This window comes from Trichomonas vaginalis, chromosome VI (assembly GCF_026262505.1).
Source record: "Trichomonas vaginalis G3 chromosome VI, whole genome shotgun sequence".
Classification (NCBI taxonomy): domain Eukaryota; phylum Parabasalia; order Trichomonadida; family Trichomonadidae; genus Trichomonas; species Trichomonas vaginalis.
The window spans coordinates 15,860,859-15,886,543 of NC_067208.1; the positions used below are offsets into that span (position 1 = coordinate 15,860,859).

The 25,685-nt window shown below is 34.7% G+C and overlaps 11 protein-coding genes and 7 pseudogenes across 18 annotated transcripts, besides 5 other annotated features; 6 read left to right on the top strand and 12 right to left on the bottom strand.

Moving 5' to 3' along the window:
- Positions 1–22: part of a mobile genetic element that runs on past the window's edge.
- Positions 23–1,798: 1,776 nt separating this feature from the next.
- Positions 1,799–2,767, top strand: TVAGG3_0872850 (protein of unknown function, DUF4106 family; the record flags this gene model as incomplete). The annotated part of the gene is made up of 1 exon (XM_051250123.1): positions 1,799–2,767. A coding segment is annotated over one exon (969 nt), but the record flags the coding sequence as incomplete, so codon positions are not given.
- A 435-nt stretch (positions 2,768–3,202) lies between these two features.
- TVAGG3_0872860 (protein of unknown function, DUF4106 family) lies at positions 3,203–4,024 on the top strand (the record flags this gene model as incomplete). The annotated part of the gene is made up of 1 exon (XM_051250124.1): positions 3,203–4,024. The coding sequence occupies one exon, from the start codon at positions 3,203–3,205 to the stop codon at positions 4,022–4,024; it is 822 nt and encodes a 273-aa protein (XP_051085599.1).
- Positions 4,025–4,110: 86 nt separating this feature from the next.
- Positions 4,111–24,120: a mobile genetic element.
- TVAGG3_0872880 lies at positions 6,040–6,575 on the top strand (annotated as a pseudogene). Its single transcript has one exon. A coding segment is annotated over exon 1 (536 nt).
- On the top strand, positions 7,396–8,342 carry TVAGG3_0872890 (annotated as a pseudogene). Its single transcript has one exon. A coding segment is annotated over exon 1 (947 nt).
- On the bottom strand, positions 9,099–9,557 carry TVAGG3_0872900 (annotated as a pseudogene). The gene has a single exon. A coding segment is annotated over exon 1 (459 nt).
- Positions 9,593–10,465, top strand: TVAGG3_0872910 (protein of unknown function, DUF4106 family; the record flags this gene model as incomplete). Its single annotated transcript, XM_051250125.1, has 1 exon — positions 9,593–10,465. The coding sequence occupies one exon, from the start codon at positions 9,593–9,595 to the stop codon at positions 10,463–10,465; it is 873 nt and encodes a 290-aa protein (XP_051085600.1).
- On the bottom strand, positions 10,902–11,299 carry TVAGG3_0872920 (annotated as a pseudogene). The gene has a single exon. A coding segment is annotated over exon 1 (398 nt).
- Positions 11,341–11,794, bottom strand: TVAGG3_0872930 (KilA, N-terminal/APSES-type HTH, DNA-binding family; the record flags this gene model as incomplete). The annotated part of the gene is made up of 1 exon (XM_051250126.1): positions 11,341–11,794. A coding segment is annotated over one exon (454 nt), but the record flags the coding sequence as incomplete, so codon positions are not given.
- On the bottom strand, positions 12,942–13,727 carry TVAGG3_0872940 (organellar and viral DNA polymerase type B; the record flags this gene model as incomplete). Its single annotated transcript, XM_051250127.1, has 1 exon — positions 12,942–13,727. A coding segment is annotated over one exon (786 nt), but the record flags the coding sequence as incomplete, so codon positions are not given.
- TVAGG3_0872950 (uncharacterized protein) lies at positions 14,951–15,811 on the bottom strand (the record flags this gene model as incomplete). The annotated part of the gene is made up of 1 exon (XM_051250128.1): positions 14,951–15,811. One exon carries the CDS (start codon positions 15,809–15,811, stop codon positions 14,951–14,953), a length of 861 nt encoding a protein of 286 aa, XP_051085603.1.
- Positions 15,878–16,335, bottom strand: TVAGG3_0872960 (annotated as a pseudogene). The gene has a single exon. A coding segment is annotated over exon 1 (458 nt).
- TVAGG3_0872970 lies at positions 17,403–18,005 on the bottom strand (annotated as a pseudogene). Its single transcript has one exon. A coding segment is annotated over exon 1 (603 nt).
- On the bottom strand, positions 18,052–18,276 carry TVAGG3_0872980 (phage tail repeat-like family; the record flags this gene model as incomplete). Its single annotated transcript, XM_051250129.1, has 1 exon — positions 18,052–18,276. One exon carries the CDS (start codon positions 18,274–18,276, stop codon positions 18,052–18,054), a length of 225 nt encoding a protein of 74 aa, XP_051085604.1.
- TVAGG3_0872990 lies at positions 20,208–21,072 on the bottom strand (annotated as a pseudogene). Its single transcript has one exon. A coding segment is annotated over exon 1 (865 nt).
- TVAGG3_0873000 (uncharacterized protein) lies at positions 21,541–22,389 on the top strand (the record flags this gene model as incomplete). The annotated part of the gene is made up of 1 exon (XM_051250130.1): positions 21,541–22,389. The coding sequence occupies one exon, from the start codon at positions 21,541–21,543 to the stop codon at positions 22,387–22,389; it is 849 nt and encodes a 282-aa protein (XP_051085605.1).
- Positions 22,394–22,636, bottom strand: TVAGG3_0873010 (serine threonine-protein phosphatase family; the record flags this gene model as incomplete). The annotated part of the gene is made up of 1 exon (XM_051250131.1): positions 22,394–22,636. One exon carries the CDS (start codon positions 22,634–22,636, stop codon positions 22,394–22,396), a length of 243 nt encoding a protein of 80 aa, XP_051085606.1.
- TVAGG3_0873020 (uncharacterized protein) lies at positions 22,655–23,017 on the bottom strand (the record flags this gene model as incomplete). Its single annotated transcript, XM_051250132.1, has 1 exon — positions 22,655–23,017. The coding sequence occupies one exon, from the start codon at positions 23,015–23,017 to the stop codon at positions 22,655–22,657; it is 363 nt and encodes a 120-aa protein (XP_051085607.1).
- Positions 23,464–23,975, bottom strand: TVAGG3_0873030 (phage tail repeat-like family; the record flags this gene model as incomplete). The annotated part of the gene is made up of 1 exon (XM_051250133.1): positions 23,464–23,975. A coding segment is annotated over one exon (512 nt), but the record flags the coding sequence as incomplete, so codon positions are not given.
- A 152-nt stretch (positions 24,121–24,272) lies between the features above and the next one.
- Positions 24,273–24,320: a mobile genetic element.
- A 1-nt stretch (position 24,321) lies between these two features.
- Positions 24,322–25,118: a mobile genetic element.
- Positions 25,119–25,685: part of a mobile genetic element that runs on past the window's edge.

Genomic DNA, 25,685 nt, shown 5'->3' on the forward strand with positions numbered 1-25,685 from the left:
TTATTTCCATTTATTGTTAAATAAAAAAAAAAAAAAAAAAAAAAAAAAAAAAAAAAAAAAGGTAGTGGGGCTTCCAGGCACTTCGTGCCCTCTAGCCCCGAAGATGTTTAGAATATGAGAGAGGTCCTATAAACCGGAGAAAGTGTCATATAAACATCTGTCATTTTACTCAGAATTTTCATGAAATTTACACCAAAAATATATTTTAGGGTAGAAGGGTATATCTAACCTCTTTTCTAACCTCTTGAATTTTCATGAAATTTACACCAAAAATATATTTTAGGGTAGAAGGGTATATCTAACCTCTTTTCTAACCTCTTTTCTACCCTCTTGAATTTTCATGAAATTTACACCAAAAATATATTTTAGGGTAGAAGGGTATATCTAACCTCTTTTCTAACCTCTTTTCTACCCTCTTGAATTTTCATGAAATTTACACCAAAAATATACTACTAGGGTCATTTACGAAGAAATCTCAACAAAGTCTTTACGAAGAAGTCTCAACAAAGTCTTTACGAAGAAGTCTTAACAAAGTCTTTACGAAGAAGTCTCAACAAAGTCTTTACGAAGAAGTCTCAACAAAGTCTTTACGAAGAAGTCTTAACAAAGTCTTTACGAAGAAATCTCAACAAAACATAGACAAGAAAGTTCATGAAAATTCAAGAGGGTAGAAAAGAGGTTAGAAAAGAGGTTAGATATACCCTTCTACCCTAAAATATATTTTTGGGTCATTTACACTCATTTACGAAGAAGTCTTAACAAAGTCTTTACGAAGAAGTCACAATAAACATCTGTCAAAAACCGCTTTTTAACTTCACTTAAAATGCCACGTAAGCTACGTAAGAATATACGTAAGAGGAAGAGAGCATTGAAACATCCAATAGTAAAACTGACACCACAACAACAGTTGCAACAACAAATGATGAATGACCCCACTATGTTGCAACAAATGTCAAGCAACCCTATGCTTTTAAGCCGAGTTATTGGTGCACAGAGTGGAGGTTTAAGAGCGGCACTTTTAGCGAAAATGGCAGGCTATGGTGGAGCTGCAGACGGAACAGCTTATAACCCTCAAAGTCAAATGAATTTGAGTTCACTCAAAAATCAAATAACAGATGTCAAAAAGTCAAACATAGACATACAGAAGCAAATAAGTGAAAACGAAAAGAAACTAGAATATGACAGACACACAAAGAAACTCAATGAGTTAAACGTAGAGAAAAAGAAGAAAGAAGAACAACTGAAAGAACTAAGTACAGAGGAATATGCGAAAAAAGTGTCAGAAAAAGCAGCAGAAGTAGCAAAAATGGAACAAGATGTCATAAATTTGAAAAACCATACTACTCAATATAAAATACTGAAAGATGAAGAGATAAAACAAAAAGCCCTGAAGACATATATGGATAGCGATGAGTATAAAAAAGAAGTTGAAGCAAATGTAAAGGCAGAAAAACTTTTACAGTTGCAAAACCAAACCGTACAGTATGAAAACTTAGCACAAGAAAGTAAAAATAACGACGCAGCCATGCAAAAGGCAATGAAAAGCGCAGAATATATAAAAGCTAATAATGACTGGTTAGATGCCCAAGCCAACGCTAAAGCAGCCCAACTTATAGGGTCAATAAGGACAAAAATACAAGCGGATGAAGATAGTTCAAATGAAGCTTTAATGAAGGCTGACTTTAAGAACGCTTTCGAAGCTCTTCATAGTAAGGTGAAACTAGTGAACGACTTCTCATCTGGAAAGAAACTGAAGTCTGAAGGTTTCGACAAAGAGTTAAAAGAAGTAGCACAAAATATGACGAAAATAACAGATGCAGCAACGAGACAGGCAGTTCAAAGTGCCTATGACGCCGTTAGAGCAACTGTTGTGGAAAGTCAAGAAAAAGAGTTACAACAGACCAAAACAGACCTAGTAAATGCTTTCTTAAGAACGAAAAGTCAGGTAGGACATTATGCTGCAGATGGAACATATGTGCCAGCTGGTGGAACTTATATACCACCAAACCCTCCAAGAGAAGCACCTGCACCAGGACTACCTAAAACATTTACATCGTCACATGGACACAGACACAGGCATGCACCAAAACCAGCACAACAACCACCTCCACAACCAGCACAACAACCAACACAACAACCAGCACAGCAACCAACAGTTCAAAACCCTGCACAACAACAACCACAAACAGAGCAAGGACATAAAAGAAGTAGAGAACAAGGAAACCAAGAATTCTTAAAAATGCTTAAAGAAGAGTGTGGTTTCCCAGATACTGTTGACTTTAGTGACAGATATAAAGAAGCTATTGGAAAGTTCAAGGATGGAAATACTGACCCGAACCTATTTAGCTTTATGGCTCAGCACCAAAACGGATATAATCTCAAACCTGGAAAATACAAGCTCGCTAAGGGATATGATTTAATAGCATATCATCCAAATGACATGGATGAATTTACTCCGAGATATTTGATGTCAGAGCTAAATGACAATTCAACTTTCGTCATGAAACGCGTAAAAAATAGAGACGGAACGAAAGAACAAAAGCTTATGAATGCGGATGACGTAGATAGGGAAATTGTTGAAAACGGTCTCGGAATATATGAAATGCCAGCAGATGAGGTACAAGAAACTCCACAGGAAGAAGTTCAGATACAACCAGACATGGAAGAAATAGTTCAGCAACAACAGCTAGAAGAGCCTGAAGGAAACGAACAAGTCCTTCCTTTGGAAACTAACTTCACAGAACTAGATGAAGATTTGGAACAGCCGAAAAATCTTGACCCTCAACAAGAGTATGCGGAGAATATGGAATATTTCCAAGAGTCTAAAAAAAATTCGGCTGACATAGTAGAAGAATATCGAAAAATGTTTGCCGACATACAAAAGACTCCAACATCAGATGAAAATATCCAGCATAGAATGGAAGAACTGAAAAAAAATGTACACAAATACAACAACCCTTTTTACTTACGAGCATTTAACGTTCAATCTTTGGATGAACTCGGTGAAAATAAAAGGTTAAATTTCAAGAAAACATATAGAAATGAAACATTGTTTAAAGTTCATTCAGAACCTAGCCAAGATGGAAACAAACCTACTTTTGTTTCTGCAGACGATGGAACTACAATGAGATGGGGTCATAAAGCTAATCCGGATAGGTGGTTCATAAACTTACAACCTCAATTCCAAGAAGTTGTAGACGCAATGGAAGTGAATGGTGAACCAGATATAGCTGGTATTTTCAGCGCGGCTTTAATGCCATTGAAAGATATGAAACATGCAGATATTTTGGACCAGTATGAAATGAACATGGCTGATGGAAATATAACACCTGACGTTCTAAAACATTTATCTCAAAGAACTACACAGAACCATAAAGATGGTATATTTGGTGAAGAGTTTAGAAAGACAGTTAGGGAGAGAGAAGGAAGAGAACCTATTGTACATGACCTTGCAAACGAAAGTTTACAAAATGTCATAAAAACTTACTTTGCAGACAATGAACCGAGAAGGGATGAATATTTAAGTAAACTCAAATGGACAGTACCAAATGAAATGTTAGTATTGAAAAACATGTTCCTTGACAAAATAAAACCAACTACAGAAATAAACGACGCAAGACTGAAAGATTGGGTAAAAGCTTTCCCATTCACAAAAGATATAGTTGGTAACATGGAAAGAAAACCAGAATGGCTACAAAAACATATATTTGGAAACGAGCATATTCCATATGGACAGGCACTGTTTGAAGAGCTTGAACCGGAAACTCAGGAAAGAGTCATGCAAACAATACGCGAAGACTCAAATACAGACTATGACAAACTCTTTCTAGGATATAGGTTACCTGAGATGGGCGACCAGAGCCAAAAGGCAAAAAGGACATGGGAAATTTGCAACATACTAGATGAACATAATGCAAAGATGCAACAACTTCAAGCAGAGGGCAATGAAGGAAAAAGAAGAGTTAAAAACTCAGTCAGGAAGAAAGTAAAGCTTGGTCGGAGTGGGTTCTATTATGACATATAAATCCAACTATTCTATATTTTTACTCATATGAAATGTACGCCGCTCAGAATATAACGCCAACAGTTTTGGATGCCATGAACGGAAATGTTTCCGAATGGTATAACGAATGCGACAATGCCATTAGAAGGTCAGAAATAGTTCCTGGAACTTACGAATATACAACTGCTGTTTCTTATGGAAACGTAGGTGAGTTTGGAGAAGGTTCTTCAACAACAGTAGATATTGCTTGCGACAGGTTTCATATAATTTCTATTGACAACTCTTTCTTATACGTGGAACAAGACATTGAAATAAAACCTTCTGCCAAGTTGTCTGACAAGAAAGGTTGCAATGGAATTTTCTATGTCGGATACCAATATGCTCCAGAAGTTTTCATGGGATATAAGATATATTCTAACTCTGACTTAGTTCAAACAGTAACATGGGCAAACTATGAATGGTTCGCTTTGAGAAACTCAGTACAACCACAAGCTAGAGAACAAACAGACCAGTATGCAACTATTGAGAAAATAAGAAGACTTGACCCTAACGTTCCAGGAGTTTATGTTAACCTTTCTGGACAAACTGCAGCAGCAGTAACCAAAGTAAAATTGAAACTTAGAGTTCCTTTGTCATCTTTCCTCATCTTCAGGTTTTTAAGATACTTGCCAAACTGGGCAGGAAAAATTTCTATCGAACTTACTCCAAGCAAAAATAACTTAGTCATTGCACCAACACAAGACCCATTCACTATTACAGACGTAAAGGGAGCAAATCAAACGTCATTCGCCGACTTTTGCAAAGACAAAGTTGACTTAGACTTTGGTTTCTCAAACCTCAACACTGAAGTAAACTATTATTTCAATGCTGCTGGAACTGCTTGGGACCCAGTTAAGTTCACATGCGAAAAGTTTGAATGCAAGAGAATAGAAAGCAGACTTGCAGTCTATATGTTGGACCCAGATATTTCAAATGCTTTAGCTGCCAAATATATTGCAGTTCCACTTATGTTCCCTATACACCAAATATCTGTCAAAGACTTTGCAGGTGAAGTTGGAAACCAAAGTGCTGACCCAGGTGCAAGAACAGATATTGCTTTAACAACTGCAATGAAACATGCAGATACTATGTTTGTACTGTTCAGACGAACTATAAATGACTATTCTTGCTTCTACAACCCTGGTATTAAATACCATATAAACATAGATGGCAAATATTATCCAAGAGAAGAATATTCTACAGTTGAGGATATGAGGTCATACAACTTGACATTAGATGCTATGAACTTTAACAACAACTTCACAACAACCATTAACCCTGAAATGCAAAGTTCTATTATGCCATATGTGAAAGTATGGACTCATACAGGAGGTCAAAAAACTCAATATACAAATGGAGACCGTTCAAACTTTTGGCTTGGCATTCCATTTGCTGACTCAGAAGACTTTATGGGTGGTATTTCAACTGTTGGTACAGTTCAAATACAATATACTGGTGACAGAGACGGTCCAGATGAACTGAGAGCAAAGAAGTTTACAAAACCAATAGCACTTTTCACGGAAGATGCTCTTTTGAAGATTCGTTCGATGAAACCTGCTGGGGCTCCTCAGATTGGCATAACGACAGCTTCCATCGAGCAGATTTTGGCAGCAGGTCAGTAAGTTGTTCTTGAACTGACTTCTCTCCGTCAAATATTGACAGTACGCCAGTTTTGACATAAAATTGTATTATAAACTTACCTTTAGAAATATCTGTAAGTTTTGTTGTTATATTTTTGTCTGCTTCAAGAACTTTCACCATTTCAGTTATACCAACTTTCTTTGCTTTATGAAAATATTTTGGTTCAGCAAAGACTGCTATTCTATAACATTTTCCATTGTTTGTATAAAGAACTATTCTATCAATGAACTTGTATTGTTTGTGTGTGTAAACTTTGTTTGCTTCAATTCGAAGAGATACTCAAATACGTCCATCTTTTTATTCTAAGTAAAATGTCATTTCCGAAAAATAGAAGCGTAAGTGTTTCAAAAGGTTTAATGGCGATGGCAGATGTGAAGTTAAATTCACCAACTCAAACAAACAGTCAAAGTGTTGTTGTCAATGTCAAAGAAAGAGATGTTGAAGTGGGGAAACCATACGAAGACGAAGATGGTATAACAATAGTTCCTGTAAAAGAACAACCAACATACCCTGAAGTTAGCAGAGACTTAAGTTCTGTTGCAGATATTCGAAACGACTACCAACAACTTAAAGACAAACTTAAAACTCAGGAGAAGATTTGTCAAGCTTTGGTATAATGTTAAACTTGGTCGAACACAACCCTGTAAAAGTGAACTCATATGTCATCGCACCTCATGAAGTTTTGAAAGAACTATTGAAACTTTTGACAGAGGCAGACGATATAAACATCAAAGAAATAGAACCCGACGTTAGTTGCTGTGGTGTTTCATATAATGTCATTGACAAGATATACGTTATGAAAGGAGGTGAAACGTTGAACTTAAAATATAGTTTCCCAGACGTCATAAAAATATTTGACGACCACAACATTTCATTAAAATTTACTTGCTAAGTAAATGGCAGAAGACATAGTGGTTATACTATTACGACTAAAAACCCTGAGTCATATAATTCTATAACAACAAACTTACAAAGTCCTCAAGGACGATATTGTAAACTAACCTTAAACACAATGACGACTAAAGCCTGTTTTGCTCTTTTGACACCAGAAGACTTTGTTGTTGTGAATGGTAAAAAATACTTCTTTGAAGATACTTACTCAGATATACCACCAACAGGTTTTGTTGACTTATTTAATACTTTAAGGACGGATGTAACATGTGCTGCAACTAGAGCAGGTTTCATTATGTTTGGATGTCCGACTGAGTTTAGTATAAACGATATGAGCTATAATACAAAACTTATATCTGGTTTTTACTACCAACAGTTTCCTATAACAGGAAAAGGTGTCATACAAGGAATGTCTATTCCATTGACATTAAGCACACCAATTTTATATATTGTTTCAAACTTAGGTTCAAAGTGTTATTCGAATGTCGACAGAAACTATTATGACCAAAAGATACTTATGCGTATAAACAACACTTTCTCTGCTGGTTTGCCTATTGTTCATTCGAATGCAGAATTTTCAACCTTAGTGAACTCAAACACTTTGGCAAGTATAACGTTGACATTAGTTGACGCAAACTTTGTTCCTGTAAAACTTTTATGTCCTATGTATTTGTCAATGACGGCAGAAAGTTTCGAATTGGAAGATGCAACTGGTGAAAGTATTGTACTACAAGAACAACTTCAACAACAAATAGCTCAAGAACAACAAATGCAACAAATAGCTCAAGAATAAAAAAAATATTTTTTTTATTTTTATAAAAATGTACAGAATAGACGTTTCAGATTTTTATGACTTCCAAGCGTTCAGAAATATGTGTCCATTTAGAGACTATAACAAAGCAGTCGAGAATTTGAAACGTTTAGTCATTTATGTCGACTCTGCCCCAGAATGTTATGTTATGAAAGAATGGGATGTTGTCTTTAACAAACCAAGAGCAACCATAGTTTCAGAACAAGAATGTAACAGAAACTTAAGAAAATAAAAGTTGTACAAGTTGGAATGAAGATGTTAGATGCTTGGGATATCTTATTGTCAAAGTTAGAAGATTTTTCAGTTCGGTATAAAGTTCTATACACCTTCTCCAAACTTCTATTCTATCTTCACTGGATATAAATACGAACAAGTAGAATGGAAAGAAAATATTATAGAAGCTTGGTTAGACCATGTCAAAGAAATTATATGCAATGGAAACGAAAAGGTTTATGAGTATATCTTATGTTGGTTTGCAAATATCTTACAACATCCAAGTGCTAAAAATGAAACTGCTCTCATTATAATTGGAAAACAAGGAACAGGTAAGAATACTTTCTTTACAGATATCTTATGCAAACTTTTAGAAGGTTATTCGAATCCGAATATGACAAACTTAGAAAACATCTGTGGCAAGTTTAACTCCTCAATAGAGAATATGAAACTTATAGTTTGCAATGAACTTCAAAGTATAGATACAACAAAAGTTTTGAACTCAGATGCTTTGAAGAGTCTTATAACAGACAAAGTTGGAGTTGTTGAAAGAAAGTATAAAGACCAAAGAGTTTGTGAAAATGTTGCAAATTTCATCATGGTTTCAAACAATGTTGTTCCGATGAAGTTAGAAAGTTCTGACAGAAGATATGTAGTTGTCAGAACGTCAGATTCTCATATGCAAGATACAGAATATTTTGACGACTTAGCAGAAACTTTGACATCTGACTTTTACAACCACTTGTTCTCATATTTTATGACATTAGATATTTCTAATTTCAATCCAAGACAAATTCCATATACCGAAGAGAGACAAACATTGTTAGAAGCAAACAAGAGTGTATATGAACTGTTATAGATGAGACTAACTTTGAGTGTTTAGATGAAAGGTCATTGTACGATGAATATAAACAATATTGTCAAGAATATGGTTATATGCAGCTTCTAAACGAACATTCTTGGCAAATGTCAAAAATCTTTTAGATGTTCAGAACGGCGTATATACAAAGAAATAATTTTTATGAGTAAATTTTAAAAAAAATATTTTTTTATCCGATAGAAAAGATGACGAAATATATTTCAGTCAACAAATATATGTCAGGACTTAAAGAAGAACTAGACCCATTCGCTTATTTGAATGTTTACTTCTACCATTTTGAAAAGTCTTCATTCAGCAAAGTTTGGAACATCGAACCAGTTAAGTTTGCTATTGTGACTAAAAATGGTGCGAAATTTGAAGACTTAGACATAGAAGGTTTGTTAGCAGTCAAAGAAATTTTGACAGAAGGTTTTCAAACCTTAAAGAAGGCAAAGCATACAAACTTGTTATACCTTATGAACCAAAGAAAGCAGACGACTATGAATATTATGAGTCTAAGATAGTTGAAGTTCAAGGTAAATTGGGTAAAAAGATTTTAGAGTCTAAGCCAGTGTTTGCTCCTAAAGAGGAAGAGAACATTGACATTGACCCAGAAATGTTCTAAAAATAAAATTTTATTTTTACATGTCATATCTCACCTTCTCTGGAACTGGTTCAGGTTCTTTCTTCTCTTCTACTTTCTTTTCTTTCTTTTTTTCTTTTCTCTCTTCTTCTTTTCTGGTGGAGTTATGTCAAATTTCTCAGAACCATATTTATGTAAAAGTTCTTTGTCCTTTAATAGCTCTTCTATTCTGTTTTCCTATTTCATCTTCAAGAACAGCGCATGTGTCTTCTTTGCATTCTAAGAACTTTTGTTGGACTTCATCTCTCCAAGAGGCGTCATCTCTGTCAACAAGTCTGTCATTGACAAACTTAAAGACTTCTCTGCCTAATGTTTTATGGTTCTTGTCATATTCCCAGAAACAGAACTTTAGAACAAATTCACCTTTCTTGTTTACACTATGTAAGATTTTATGGTCGACAGATGTTTTGCTGTCAAAAAGTTTGTCTCGAATATAGATAGCGAAATCGCTAGACATTTTCAAAAGATAAAAATTTTAATTTTTCTAAAAATATGTTAGAAAAAAAGTTTGCTGACATTGACAAGAAATTTGAGAATGTTTTAAACAAGAACAAGAGGAAGTTAGAAAATGCTCAGATAAAACCTATACATGACAAGTTCTTATTTGCTCAGAATGGTATAACAGGTCTAATTGCACCACCTGGGTCGGGTAAGACTTTCACTTATCTTAAAATGGCTGCACAACAACAAGAACTAGATGAGAAGAACCCATTCTATGAGTTAGTTGTCATTTGTAGTACTTCTGGTCAATTTGACCAAACCGTCAATTCGTTCAAAGATATTATGAAGAAGTCTAAGTTAGTATGTATAAAAGACTCTGAGTTGTTAGATTGGATAAAGAAGTACCAAAGAAGAGTTTTGAAGTATAATGCTATAAATGAGTATATAAATTCGAAGTTTAAAGACCCAAATGAGGAAATGCAGAGAATATTAGAGAAGAAACACTTCAGAAACAAACAGAAAGAGATAGAATACATTTCGAAGAAATTGCAATCTTACGATTGGAAGACTTACCCTCACAGATGTCTTCTTATCTTAGATGATTTCGCCTCTCATCCTTTGTTAAAGAACAGAGAACAAGATATGTGTCGAATTCTTAAGAAGCTCAGACACTTCAACATCTCTGTTGTCATTTGTGTACAGACAGCAAAGAGTTTAAGTAAGGATGTTAAAAGAATACTTACTGATATCATACTTTTCCCTGGATTGTCCGAAGACGATTTCATGGAACTTATGAAAGAGTCCATGGCAGGTAAGTTTGACAGACATGAACTCTGGGAGAAGTACAAAGTCATACAAGACCCTCATACTTCTTTCAGAATTCACATCTACGCAAACAAAGTTCAAATTGTAAAAAGTCAATAAAAATAAAGAGTTTAGTCTTAGTCTGTTGTGGTGCTGGGGCTGTCGGTTCTTCTGGCTTTGGAATGGACTCGGTTGGTGGTACGTCGGACATTCGTTTGTGTCCTGTCGGAAGGAAGAACTTTTCCTGTTGTCGGGAAATTTTTTTCCAGTTGTCGGGAAATTTTTTTCCAGTTGTCGGGAAAAATTTTTCCAGTTGTCGGGAAAAAAGTTCTCAATTTTCGAAAATTTGAATGGTTTACGGACGGACAACAGGAAAATTTTTTCCAGTTGTCGGGAAAATTTTTTCTTGTCGGATGGAAAAACTTTTTCTGTCGGATGGAAGAACTTGGAATGTCGGAAGGAAGGACTCGGAATGCCAGAAGGATTTGACGAGGCAATTTACTTTATAGAGCTACCTGAGCCATCTGAAGTCAAGCGTAAAAATAAAGAGTGCAATTTACTCTACTTGTTTGAAGTTGTCAAAATACTCTGTTATTTTTTCCTTTAACAATGGCAAATCTTCTTTGAAGGTAAGAATTGTACAACCTTTCATATCATAGTGTGTTTGAGGTAACGTATCTTGAACTATTTGTTTCACATCTTCATTCGGTGTCATTGAAATCGGTAAGTTTTCGCGATAGAACCAATTTCTGTCAGATTTGTAAATCTTAGCAAGGTCGTAAAAGCTTTTGTTGTTTCTTCTGACTAAATGCAACATAACCATATCTTTATCTTCTTCATTTTCCATCTCTTCAGTATAAATCATATACTTATAGTTCTTTTCCTTTCCTTTTGGTACCGAACGTGGTATTCTTTTCTGTATGCTTTTGTCTTTGCTTCAAGCTTGTTTTCCATCTCTTCACGTTCTTGTCTATGAAGTTCGTCAAGAAGTTTACAAACATACCATGAATAGCGAGCTGAAGCCCATTGTGCCACATTATTTACGAGAAGTCTATGAACATAATATCCTCTCAAACCATTTGGCAATTTTTCACGATTTTCATAGAGTTTTGGCGACTGGGGTTTTTTACTTACTCGCTGTTCTTCACTGTTTTCATAGAGTTTTGGCGAGTAAGATTTTTCTCGTAGTCGCTGTTCTTCACTGTTTTCAGAAAAAAGTATGTCTCGCTGTGCTTCGCTCAAAAGTTCTTGTGTGCTTTGGTTCCTAAACCAGTCTTGTGGTTTCTTAGTATCTGGAGCAAAACATGCTGTCAAAATACTTTGCATTTGGTACATGTCATCTTTGACCGAACGAATGAGACGGAGTTGTTTGTTAAACTGAACCCACTCATATTCTTCATTTATAGCTTCATGAACGATAGCAGTTGTTGTGTTCTCGGTTGTTGACATATCTGTCTTTACATACAAAATAAAAAAATAAAAAAAAAATAAAATTAGCGTTATTTTCTGACTTTCACAAAAGACCAAAAATAAACGCTTTACATGTATTTTTCAGCAACTTCGTCAAATAATTTTATAGCACTATCTATCTCATCTACTTCAAACGTTTCTTTACCTTTCGTGGGAGCACCATACATTTTCTCAAACTTTTCAAGCAGTTCTGTTTCAGCAGCTCTCATATCGTTAACAAACGCAACCTTAACTCTATTGACTATACTGTCATATCTTTGAGTTATATTAAATGTTCTTCCTATCTTATATCTCTTTGTATTGAAGTCCTTCGGTTTCTGAACAATGTAAAGTAAGCCTTCACTGCAACGTTCCGTATCGAATGAACCATATGTTATGAAGTTATATCCAACAACTGGGTCAATCCAGAACAAAACTATTGGTATAAGACTTTTGTCTATGAGATATGCTGTAGTTCCATAGAATCTTACCGATATCAAAAGCTCAGGATTTCTTGTCAAAATTTTCTGAGTAGAAGCATTTCTAACCCAGTCGTGTGCTTTCTTTCCTTCAGATAGTGTTAAAATGTCTGACAAAGAATATTTTTTGTATTTCTTTGAGTATCTTACGTTTAAATCACCAATTCTAACCACTTTGGTGTCATTGTCTATCTTTTTAACTGTTTCAAACTCAATGTTTAACATTTCTGTTCTTACATACAAGATAAAAAAAATATTTTAAAAAAACTAGCGTTATTTTTTTATTTTTTCTATCTTGAGGAAATTCATGAAATTTGGTCATTTTTCAGCAAAAATATATTTTAGGGTAGATGGGTAGATATAACCTCTTTTCTACCCTCTTTTCTACCCTCTTGAATTTTCATGAATTTTCAAGACTTCTTCGTATATGTTTTGTCAAAACTTCTTCTTCGTAATGAGCGTAAATGACCAAAAAATATATTTTAGGGTAGAAGGGTAGATATAACCTGTTTTCTACCCTCATTTCTACCCCAGTTATTTTATAAGCGTTTTACATGGTAAACATTGTGAATTCGTGAAATTCTAAACAATTTCGTAGCTTCTATTTCTTCACGAAGGATATCGAATGTTTTCACAATGCCGAAAGTTTCTTTATATTTCTTCTTGACATCTGAAAGAAGGAAATCGTCAGCTGTTGGATAGTTTTTGTTTAGAAATGTCAACATGTCCATTTTATCTTCTGCTGGTTTCTCTGCCTCCCTCTTTAAGTCAGCATAGTCGTTTCGCATACGTTCTATCTCTTTGACGGAGTAGTTATATTTCCTCATTGCTGCTTTACATTTAGAACATTGTGGGTTCATTTTTGCGTTATATTCTGAAACCTTACCTGCTAGTATGACTAAGGCGTCAATTGCTCTCTTTAACTCAAAAGTTGCGGGTTTTATCTGTTCATTCCATATCTTACCTCTTCTATCTTTATCTCTTATCTGCCATACACATTTTGCAACTAACGAAACAAAGTTGTCGTAGGTCTTAAACTCCCCAGATTTGTATATGTCAGAGATGTTCTTATATACCATATCGCAATCTTTGTCCATGACTTTGTGGTTGCAATGAAATCCAAGAAACTCATAGTTAACCTTTCGTATGAACTTCTTTATTTCTACTGAGTCAGTTGCTTTGACTTCTATTTCATCGAATTCTGGAATAGTGAGCTTTTGTTGTTGTATTTCAGGAAGTTTAGGTAGATGGTCAATAATATCCTGCATTTCATAAAGATACTGTTCATTTGTTTCATCTTTCGCACTACAGTCCAAAGTACTTGTTAAAAGTTCTTGCTTTATCTTCTGGATTTCTGTTTCGAAAGTATATGAAGAAGGAATGAAGCTTTTCATCTCTACTAACATTGAAGTTGGGTTCATGACTAACGAGTTTGGTGCTGTTGTTGCTAACATGTTCTTACAATAAAAATAAAAAAATATTTTTTGGTGGGACTACCTTTATTTTATTTCAGCACAAAATGAACGAGTTTTGTGTGTTTTCTACGAGGGTAGAAAAGAGGGTAGAAAACGGGGTAGATATACCCTTCTACCCTAAAATATATTTTTGTCGAAATAAAATGGTTCATTTACTCACAATATTTTTGTACAAAACGACCCCAAACTTTTAACTTCTTTTCTGCAGCTTCTAATGAAATTTTAGCGAGTTCATATTCTCTAAATTCTCTCTTTAAATCTTCTTGTTCCCATTGGTCTAGTTCGTATGGAGAATCTATAACCAGAACATATCTCACGTTCATGTTCTATTTGTTTTTCATGCATTTTTCTAACTTCTTCTTCAAACAAAGGTTTTGCATTCTCTACTGTATCTTCAAGTTCTTCTTCATCTAACTTCTCATGAACTTTTCTTGTCTATGGAGTCCATAATTTTTCCAACTGCTATACAATATTTTGGAGAAGCCCACATTGCAATATAGTTTACGAGTCTTGGGTCTACATACATTCCTCTAACCTGTTTGATTTCATCGGGAATTCCTGCATTAACATTGTATAAAAAGCACCCCGCGGAATTCCGCGGGTTGGTATATTCTTCACAAAATGCCTTAAAATACTCTTCCCAGGACTTATTTTCCCAACAACCTCTCTAAAGTCTTTCCTAAACTGCTGACACATCTTGTTGCATTTATATAACCATCCTTGTCTCTACGTAAGACTTCAATACCGTTGTAAGTGCCTTTTGTGAATGTTTCGCCATTAGATTTGTTCGTGAACGTTTTTGCTTCGACTGACATTTCTGTTCTTACAATAAAAATAAAAAAATATTTTTTGGTGGGACGTCGGACATTCGTTTGTGGCTTAACCGTCGGACCACAACGATAAAAATCTCGACAAAACATATACGATAAAAATCTCGACAAAACATATACGATGAAGTCTCAACAAAACATTTACGATGAAGTCTTAACAAAAAATATACGATGAAATCTATTTCCTGTGTTGTTGTCAAAATGTCATGTTGTCACACTTTTTCAGAGAAGTTAAAATGACCGAGTGACCGAGTGACCTGGTCGCCTAAAATATATTTTTTGCTGTCTTAAGGAAATTCATGAAAATTCAAGAGGGTAGAAAAGAGGGTAGAAAAGAGGGTAGATATACCCTTCTACCCTAAAATATATTTTTCAATACTTTTTCAGCACTTTTGTGTAGTTATATATGAAAGACAATTCGAGATAAAAGTCATAGTATAATGGTATTATATGCTGCACACCGTTTGTTGTGAACCAAACTTGAAAGTCAGAGAAACTGTTACTAGGTGGTTCGTAGAATTTAGAAGCAAAGTCATAAAAGTCCTTACCGATACAAAGAAAACTGTTGTTGCTTGAACTGAAACTTGCATGACACATAACATTTTGAGGGTCAAACACGTTTCTATAAACTGTCAAATCTGCTGGTGGACGTATAAATTTAAACGGACCGTCAGGTGGTAATGGTTCGTTCTGGTTTAGTAACCGAAGAAATTGTGCCCAAGAACGTTTGTCTACTTCCCAAAATAAAAACTCTGTACTTCTTCGAGGGTTAATTTCAATCCTTTGAAATGAAACTGTGGAGTTCATCTTGTCATATTCTAGTTTCAGATAGTAAGTTCCGTTTAGTAAAGAATCGTATTTTTCTTGAAATTCCCAATAATATTTGTTTATTTGAGTTTGAAAGTCATTTAGAGTTTTCTCAAGACTTTCGTCTGAACGAACTGTAAAGATTCTCATTTCGTCAAATTTGTCTATTAGACCATCAGAACCTTCATATTGCCCATGAAAATATACTGCGAACATAAACGCGTTAGTTCTATTTGAAAACAAAACTCTTCTAAATCCTATTGCCTTTGCATCTGAAGGACTTTGAAGCCAACGAATTGGATAGTCAAACCTGTAAGTACGGGATGAAATTTCTTCATCTGATATAGTCCTACCGGCGTTTGTAAAGATATAGTCTAATGGTTTTGTATCTGCTACTTTTGTTCTTTGTTTTTCAACCTGAAACATTTAATATATGTAAAAATATACTGTTTTAAAAACGTTTTAAAATGGTATGCCATTTCATGCAATTTTTTATTTCATGCAATGTTTAACTATTTCACCATCTTCTTTAACACCCCAGTACTTCCTTTTCGATATTACATGAACTTCGGTGAAAATTTTGTCCAATTTGAATTGACCCATCTTTTCACCGACCATTCCCATTTCAATGAGTTTGTTGTACCCTTCTTCGTTCGTCATGAGTGCGTCAATGTTCTCATAGTAAACCTTCACTTTGGATTTGACTTCGGAGAAGAATTTGTTGTAGTTGTCAAGGACTGCCTTTGCGAACTGAGGGTAAGACCAATGTTCGACAATAGGTTTTAATGTGGTTACTAAGCCACTTTGACCTTGAGTGAATTCGTACTTCAAAAAAAAGGAGAAAACCTTTCAACAAAGTTGTCGACCTTCTCATAATGTTTACTCTTCATCTCTTGAGGTTTCTTAATGGAATATCCCCATGTCGAATTCATAAGCAATTTGAGTGTCATTGCAAGTTTGGGGTTTGAAGCTTTCCTAATATCATTACAGTTGTTGTATGACTTTTCCAACTGTATAGTTCCTTCTGGGAACTCACCATCTTTCGTTTGGAATTCCAGTTGGAATATATTGGACAACCTCATGTACGCAGCGTTAAGGTCGACATAGTATATCTTTTCATCTGAGTCGAACTTGTCGCAACCAATTGGTCCAGTTTGTGGAAATTCAAGTGAGTCTCTTATCTTTCTGAGAAACTTCTCCTGTTATCTCATAAACATCGTCGAAGCAACCTGTTTCATATAAAACCTTCTGACCTAACTCAGATGCTCTCCAATACAATTTGACGTCAATTGGATGTCTCAATGGAAGTTTGTTTATAGCATCTTGAAGTTCTTGCAACCTCATTGGAAGTTCTTCTGGTTCAGGTTGGTATCCGAACAATCCAACTCCTTTTGGAATTGTGTACTTCTTTTGTTACTAGAACTTTGTCTGGAACAACTTTTGGTCTTGCTAACAATGAAAAAGTTTGTTTCGTCTTTTGGTACAAAAGTTTCTGTCAGCTTGTCATCTGGAATTGTTCCAACAAACCTTTCTCGAAAAGAATGTTTACAGCTCTGACAATGTTGCACTTGCCTTTTCCGAACATAAGACTTTCGTTCAACATGAAGTGGTTGTGGACAATTACAATCTTCAACCATGGTAAGTCTTTGTCAACAACATAGTCGTCATGTGAAGAACCTTTAGCTGTAGGTATGTTGACTCGGATATTGAATCTTGCCAACGGTGCATTTTTGCCAATTGACCTCTGAGCATGTACCTTGTCTTCACACATGACTCAAGATACTTCATTTTCTCATCTGTAACAAGACCAGAGTTCCTGAGACATGTAAGAATACAAGGTTCATTGACAATTGTTTTCAATTGAATTGTAAATTCCATACCTTGTCAAGTCAATGTCAGACTTATTATGAACGGAAAGTATCCAGCATGTTGTCTGACTGCTTGAGGGTTAGGTTGGTACCATTCGAACTTGACACTTGCAATTCCTTCAATTGCATTCAAAATGTCTGAGTCGGAGTCAACCATTTGTTCTCTCTTTGTAGTCTTGAAAGCGTCAAGAAGCATTGCAGCTGTTGTGACATTGCCATGTGCATAGTAAATGTGACCGTCCAAATTGTTATGGTTAGTCTGAGATTGTATCCTTTCTTATTTCCATCTTGAATTGCAGCAAGTACACCATGAAGCCTTCTTTGTTCTTTCCTTCGTCAAAGTTTACTGTAAAGGTTCGACCAGATGTAATTTGACTTCTAACTTCACGATACTTTTCATATGCATATCTTGTTCTTTCCATGGGAGCATGTGCGTCTTCACCTTTTCCTTTTTTCCTTCTCAAAGGATGCAATTGTTCGTCATGTTTCCAGTAGAATCTGGCAAAGCCGTCGTGTCCTTCAACTTGAGGCTCACTAACATCGAAAGGCATGTCCATAAGACGTTCTTCTTCTAACCTCTCTAATCTGTTTGGATAATTTGCGCGTGCTGTTTCTAAGTCCATTTCATAGCGAAGACCAGACAATTTGTCATAGACTTTTATGGGTCTTCCCTTCCTATATTTAAACTTCTTTGAAACTCTCCAACCATATCTTTGCAACTCTGCTTTTATTCTAGCAGATTTTCTATCCATTCTATACGGGGGCATTTTTATAAAAATAAAAAAATATATTTTTCCTTTACTTAACATAACCACCAGCTACCATAAGTCTTTGACGCCAACCCATACCAGCTAATGAAGGTTGACTTGGTTTAGTTTGGAAACTAAACTTTGGTTTTGGTTTATCTTCAGTTTTTGGCTTCCCTTCTTCTATTGGTTTTTCGTCACTTTTCGGTTCCTCTGACTTTACTTCACTTGCAGGTATGGTTGTGTCGTTAGTATCTTCATAAATATCATATGCCATCTGTTTTTGTTTTCCTTTCAACTTTTTGTGTTTGTTGTAAAGTTTAGAATATTTCGACTCTAAGTCAATGAGATGTTCTATAATGAACTGTTGGTCAGTGAAGTAAACTTTTTCCATCTGTTGTCTCGAAAGCTCCTTCAGACTTCAATATTTATATTTGTGAGAGTCTGTTTCTTTTTGAGATACTAGCCGTTCCATTTCTATGAAAAAGTGACTTTATAGTTAGGGTTTGTATTTCCAGACCTGGCACACTTTCTATTATTGAATTTTCTCTTTCATCTGTAAGTTCTTTGACAGGTTTTGACAATGGTTCTGAACTTTTTGTTTGTGGTGTCAAATCTACCGTTTCAACTTCTTCGGTCATTTCATCTCAGTAAAAAATTTTAGTTTGGTTTGTTTTCAACTGGTTGTTTAGGTTTTTAAGTCGGTCTAAAACTTCCTGAGGTATAGGAAGAACTTGACAAACACGTGGTTGTGTAACTGCTGGAAGTCGACAAATCCATCTTGAACCCATTTGTCTCAATGTATTGTTCATTTCATCTCAGTAAAAAAATTTACATTCCCCACGTTTGAGGCGGTTGAGGTTGGTTGTTGTTTACCCACTGTTGTGCATGGTTATATCCTCTGTTAAAGAATCTTTCACCTTGGTCCATGTAGTGTCCTGCTTGGTTATAGTAGTCATTTGCTTTGTTATAGTAGTTTCTGCTTGTCTTCCTACATTGTCCATCCATCCTTGAACTTTTCCTCTTGTTTCAGGATTTGGAATAAGATTTGCTGCATCTCGTGCTACATCCAACCTTTCTGTACAGTTTGTATAATAGGTTGTGCTTTCTCTTTAAGTATACCTAATGTACTCAAAATCTTCCTTCCAAACTCCAAATACACCTCTGGCTATTGTTCCCACTGCGGGCAAAATCTGGATGCAACTCCTGCTAACGCGCCAAATAAACCCCATTTCTATGGGTTTAAAAAATGACGAATCCAAACAAGGACCCTATGTTTCTAAGGCACAAAAAAAAAGCACTCATGATAAAAATCTTTAGTTCAACACCAAATGCTTGGTTTATGGATATCTTGGAAAACATTCCGAGGTATAGAGAAGATGGACCTCCATACTGGCTAATATTTGTCGGTCAAACACAAGATACTGTGAAGCCATACCATTATGGTCCAAAATATTTTAGATGTGAAAACTGCTTTGACAATATTCGTTGACAAATACCATCCAACAAAACTGACATCTGACTGTGAAAGTTCTTTCAAATCAGATGATGTAAAAAAACTATCTGCGTTCAAAAATGTAAACCAATATTTCATTGTCGACCAAAACCATTCTGCTCTTGGTGTCATTGACGGATGTATAAAAATGTTAAGAGACTTAAACCAACCACAAGGTGGTGAAGCAAATGAAATGTCATATGACGACAAGTATAGACACTTCTCCATGGCAAAGATGAGACAAGTTTTAAATATTTACAATAGCCGTAAACAAAAAGGTTTTGGGAACCACTCCCCCGAAGAAATGAAAAACAACCCTGACTTAGAGAAAGACTATATATTTAATAATTTAGTCAAAAGAGACAAACAAGAAAGAATGCCGGGCTTCAAACTTAAGAAGGTGGACAAAGTAAAAATAGAAATACCTAAACGCGACCCATATGAAAATACTATTGACTATGACAAACAATGGGAACTCGACAGGTACTCACATTCGTGTTCGTAAAAATAGAAGAAAGTATACAAGAGAATATTATGAAGTTTTAGGCAAACATGGCAAAATGTACAGACTGCAAGCAGAAGATAAAACTACTATTGTCAGACCTCGTTTCAAACTTGTTAAGGTTCAAGGTGGTATACTTTTCAAAGGACAGTTTCCTAACAAATATAAGACAACTCCTGACGAATATGCTAAAGAAGTTGAAAATGACGACTTAAGCAATTCTATACCATGCGTAAACTGTCATGTAAGGTGGCATGTAGTCTTTACTTTGTCCCGTTGTTTGTGTATATCCTGTAACGCGATGTGTATGGTTTCCATCTCCCTGAGTGTCACTCCAGTAACAATTTATAGCAAACTGAACGTCGTCTTTAACATCATATCCTTTACCTTTTTTCAAGGCGTGCCAATCCCAAAATTTATGCTTATGCCAACCTGCTTGAGATGTACTTAAATCTACGTAGTGACTGTGTGCAGGTAAATTTTCACCTGAAATCGTTTTACTTCCACCTGTTTCCTTTGAAGAGTTTGCACAATACAAAAACCTGTCGACTATTTGAGTCCAAGTTCCAAAACCCAGAACTGTTTCTGGATTTGTTTGAGTTCATTGACGTATAAATAGAGCCTATAGGATATACTGTTTGAAGTATTTCTGTCTTTAACGTTTGAAGCTCTGTTTTGTCAGCTTTCTTATCTAACTCATCGTTAACATATGTTTTGTCAGCTTTTTTATCTAACTCATCGTTAACATATGTTTTGTCAGCTTTTTTATCATATAAATCTTGAGCAGTGAATTTAACTTTGTTTTCATCCTCCATGACATAGACATTTCTACATCTAATGTATCTCATCGTTGTTATGTCTTCTTCCGATGTTAAACCTTGTGGAAAGTTAGGAGGTTTCCAATTTAATACATCCCCACCAGTTTCTTCAACCGTTCCTTCAATATTTTCTATACCAACAGTTGCGAAGAAATCGTGTGTATGTCCAACGTCACTTTTCCTGTTTAAGGTTTCTTGTAAGTTTGTAATATCAGATATGGTATGTGTATGAGTCTTTTTAGAATATTCTTTGTCAGCTCTTGTCACTTCACTTGACATTTTATTGTCAACATATGTTTTATCTGCTTTGTCATCTAACATTGCTGGTAGTTCATCTACGTCATAGATGTTATGTGTATGATGTTTTTTGTGGGTATGTTCTATCTGTCCATGCGAGAATATAGTCTCTTGTTGCATCTACATACTCTTTGTCAGCTTTGTTGTCAATATCTGCCTTCAAAAGAAGTTCATCTATAGGTTCTCGTTTAAAGTTCTTTTTGTTGGATTTATACAAACAGTATGGTTCTTACTGTCTTGAAACAGAAACTCGTCTGTCAATGGGTTTATCGTCAGTTTTAAGTTTCCTTCTTTCAATGACTCAGATATCTTAGAATAGTTTGAAAAGTTTGTTGTGTTCTTATTTAGAGCTTGCACAATGAGTTGTCGGTTGTGTTGTATTTCTCTCATAGACGCTGTTTCTTTCGACATTTTTATTCTAGATAAAATATGCTTTCAATAGAAAAAGAAAATTCAAGAGTTGCTACAACTAAACCATTAGATGAACTTTTTACTAATGTCGGTCAAAAGTTTGAGACAGAGACCGTAAAGCATGAAGGCTATCGTTTTGACTACCCACTTAGATGGTTAAGAGACCCATCCGTCACAAAAGCTATTGGCTTTCGTAGAATGAAGTTCATTTCAGAAGCCATACATGGTTTCCCATTTACGGTCGCTTTTGAAGTTCGATACTATAACAAAGAAAAACGTACGTATGAGAAATTTGAACAGGGAAAACTTTTACAAGTGAATTTGCTTGTAAACTTAGAAACAACTCTTCAAGCTTTTCAAGAAAAAATAAACGATATCTATCTCGAATATGCAAAACAGTACAACATTGACGAAGGAGAATACCATCTCGATATTATATATGACAGGAAAAATGCAACTGTTAAATTCAATAGAATAGAAGACCTTGGAGAAGACGTTTATATTTCTACAAAATATAACAACTTGGCATGGTATAGATTTATGAGGATGTTAAATCAGCCTGCAGCATATCCAGTACACCCAGACTTTTATGAAGTCGAAAACCCTAATGGAACATATGAAAATGTTTTCGACCCAGATGCTATTATAGTTCATGCTTCATTTTCTGGTGCACAAAACTCTTTTTTATGCTTGGCAAATGACTTTTACGAAAAACCTACAAAGCTATATGAACCACCAAGTGGAAGTATTTCAGACTTTCAAGTATGGTTTACTACAGATGGAAGAAAGAGAATAGTTCCATTATACCACGCGTTTTACTTAGAACTTAGTTTCATATACAACTACTATCGAACGGTAAAAATATAATTTTTTAATACGGTTGAGGTGTTGGATTTGGTTGCCAACTAGACTGTGGTGCAGGTTCAGGCTGTTGTATAACAGGAGCTTGTTCTTCTGGTTCAGGGTCTTTAGGTATAATACCAACGAACTGACCTACTCTTTTACCAATATTTTTGACTCCGTTCCAAATTCCTCTTCCTACGGTTTTTATTCCATTCCATATACCTCTTCCAACATTTCGAAAGAAGTTTCCTATTCTTCCAAAGAAACCCATTTTACTATATGTAAAAATCTAATGTCCGCCTAGTCTCTTACGTTTCCTTCTGAGTTCCATTGCATTCTTTAACTGGAGCTCATACATTCTATTTCTCCTCTGGTAGAAAACATATTCTGGGTCAACTCCTGTGTTCGCGTCATCTGCATAAAGTTGTTTATATCCCACTTCAGGGTTTGTATAAAACTCTTTCCATCTCATATTTGCATACCATGGTGGCAAACCTAACGCAGCGTCATTTGACATGGCAGTTTGCATTTGTACATCTGTTGGCACTTGACCATAGTTTGCCATTGCAGTTTGTATTCTAACTTCATTTGGAATATTCTCTGGGTTTGGTTGTCCAGGTTGCTGTGCATTCGCTAAGTTCTGTGCGTCCATTTAATATTAGATAAAAATATCTCTTACGAGTACATATACTGAACATTTGCAGGCATTGGTTCATCTTCATATTCTCTATATCTTTCTGCCACGTCAAATAAGTAAATGACACAATGGAAAAAACCTAAAACAAGTAGTCCTATTTCAAACCACATTTACTTACTAGTAAAATTTCTTTGTTATGACACTTTCTCCAGTTTATAGGACCTCTCTCATATTCTATCTTGTCATATCTAAACTCATAGTCATGTATGTCCTCTAACCATCTCATGACACTTTCCAAACCACTTTTATCGGATGTAAAGTAAAAGCATGGATGGTTATGTAAAACGTCTAAAGTTTCTAAAGAGTCTCTCAAAGTCCAGTCTACTTGGTATTGAAAATCCCATGTGTTATAGAACGGCGGGTCCACTATAAAGAAAACATTTTCCTTGTCTTTATATTTTTCATACAACTCTGTCCAATGACATCTCACAAACTCTATACCCTCAATATATTTTTCTATGTTCTCTTTGAAAACATTTGTATAGTTAAGATATAAAACTTTTGACATAAGTGTTTCAATGTCATGAACTCTTATAGCACCACTATATAATAGTCTAGCAGATATACTATCCCAGTCAATATACTCTGCCTTTTTCAAAACCTCTCTGACAGTATTTTTCTTATCTAATGGTATACGTTCCATCTTACCTATAGGTATCTTTTCTTTTAACTCTTTCAATATTTTGTTTGTGTCTGGTATATGTTTGAGACGGTTCATATAGTTGTCGAAGTCATTGCATATAATCTTTGAGTCAGGAAATATTGTATGGCACAAATGAGATATATAGAAACTTCCACCGAACAAGTCTACAAATGTTAGACCATTCGGTAGTTTCTTAAGTTCTCTCAATAGAATATCTTTACATCTACTCTTATTTCCAAAGAAGGGTAACGGTGGTTTTGTAAAATTCATTTTATATATATAATAAAAATGTTTTTTCCTGAAAAGTGACAGAAAAGTGACAAAACATGTACGAAGAAGTCTTGAAAATTCAAGAGGGTAGAAAAGAGGTTAGAAAAGAGGTTATATCTAACCTTCTACCCTAAACATTATTTTTGTCTGATTTTACGAAGAAGTCTTGACAAAACATGAAAACATATATAATTTGTGAAAAGCTCCTGGAAGACCCGTATATAAGAACTTCATTTATACTAAACATCTTCGGGGCTAGAAGGGGCGCAGCCCCTGGAAGCCCCACTACCTCTTTTTTTTTTTTTTTTTTTTTTTTTAAATGATTTTTAGCATACACCTTTCTTTAGAGTAGGGGTAATTTTAGCTAAAAGTGACACGCCTGTAAAAGTGACACATCCGTGAAGGGTGTGATTACCGATCGGTAATTTCGACAGTTTAGAATTTAAAATTTTTTATGGAACTGTTGCGAGTTTCATAAAGAATTTAAGGAATATAAGCAAAGATTTGAATCAAAATCTTAGACCTAAGCCGCTCGATTCGCTCGCGGCTTCCACGAATTACAGATCAGCAAAGATTTGAATCAAAATCTTCGAACTAAGCCGATCGCTTCGCTCGCGGCTTTCTTTATTATTTTAAATTTGCATATTTCCATCAAAAGTTCATAAGGTAAAAAATTTCGTTTATTTTTACTAAAAAAAAAAGTTTTTGATAATAAATTTATTTTATTTCGAAAAAGTAGCAATAATCGTAAAAGGGTATTGATAGGCTTGCTAAAGTAACTAATTTTAGCTGTCAAATACTTTTGTATTTTGAAGTAAATTAGTATAAATTTGTTTTTACTTTTATTTCGAAAAAGTAACAATAATCGTAAAAGGGTATTGATAGGCTTGCTAAAGTAACTAATTTTAGCTGTCAAATACTTTTGTATTTTGAAGTAAATTAGTATAAATTTGATATTATTTTAACTCCCTTTGAAAACCTCAATTTTCCATACAGAGGGAACGGGAATAGCATCCAATATTCCCTGAGAATGGTTGCGCATTCTCAGTTCCCTCTATATTTCGAACGAAGCTCTCATCGGTCTTTTTTTTTAATACTAAACGTTTTTTCCCCTGTCACTTTTAGCTAAAATTTGGGTTTGCCCCTTTCTTTGTTCATCTTCTAAATACAATTTATTTTTTCTTAGATATAATTCTATTCATTCAATTCGATCGTCATTTTTCAGTACATGATCGTAATTTTCAATTATTGATCGCGATTTTACTTCAGAATTTGTTCGCAATATTGCTTATCAAAATTATATCTCTATTCTCTCATTTCTGTTTAGTCAATATCATTACACTCCTATTGTCTAATAACATGCTATTAATTTTCTTAAAATTAAAAAAAAAATATCAACTTTTAAAAACAGAAACTTAACATCCTTAGGTCAATGGGTTTTGATGTGAGATACATTTAATCTGTTTTTCTTTTTTTATTTTAAATAATTGAATATTTATAGTTGTTATGGGTCTTACATCATGTAAAACGAATTTTCTTAAAGTAAATTTACTTTTTCTTCAATCTTTCTTACATATTTATTAAAAAAAATTATCCAAAAAAAGATGTTTTAGAATGAAAAAAAATAGAAAATCTTCATTTATAGTCTTTCTTGAATGTATACGTTTTGTTTTTTTTCTTTTTTAAAAAATTCAATTTCTAGAAAAATCG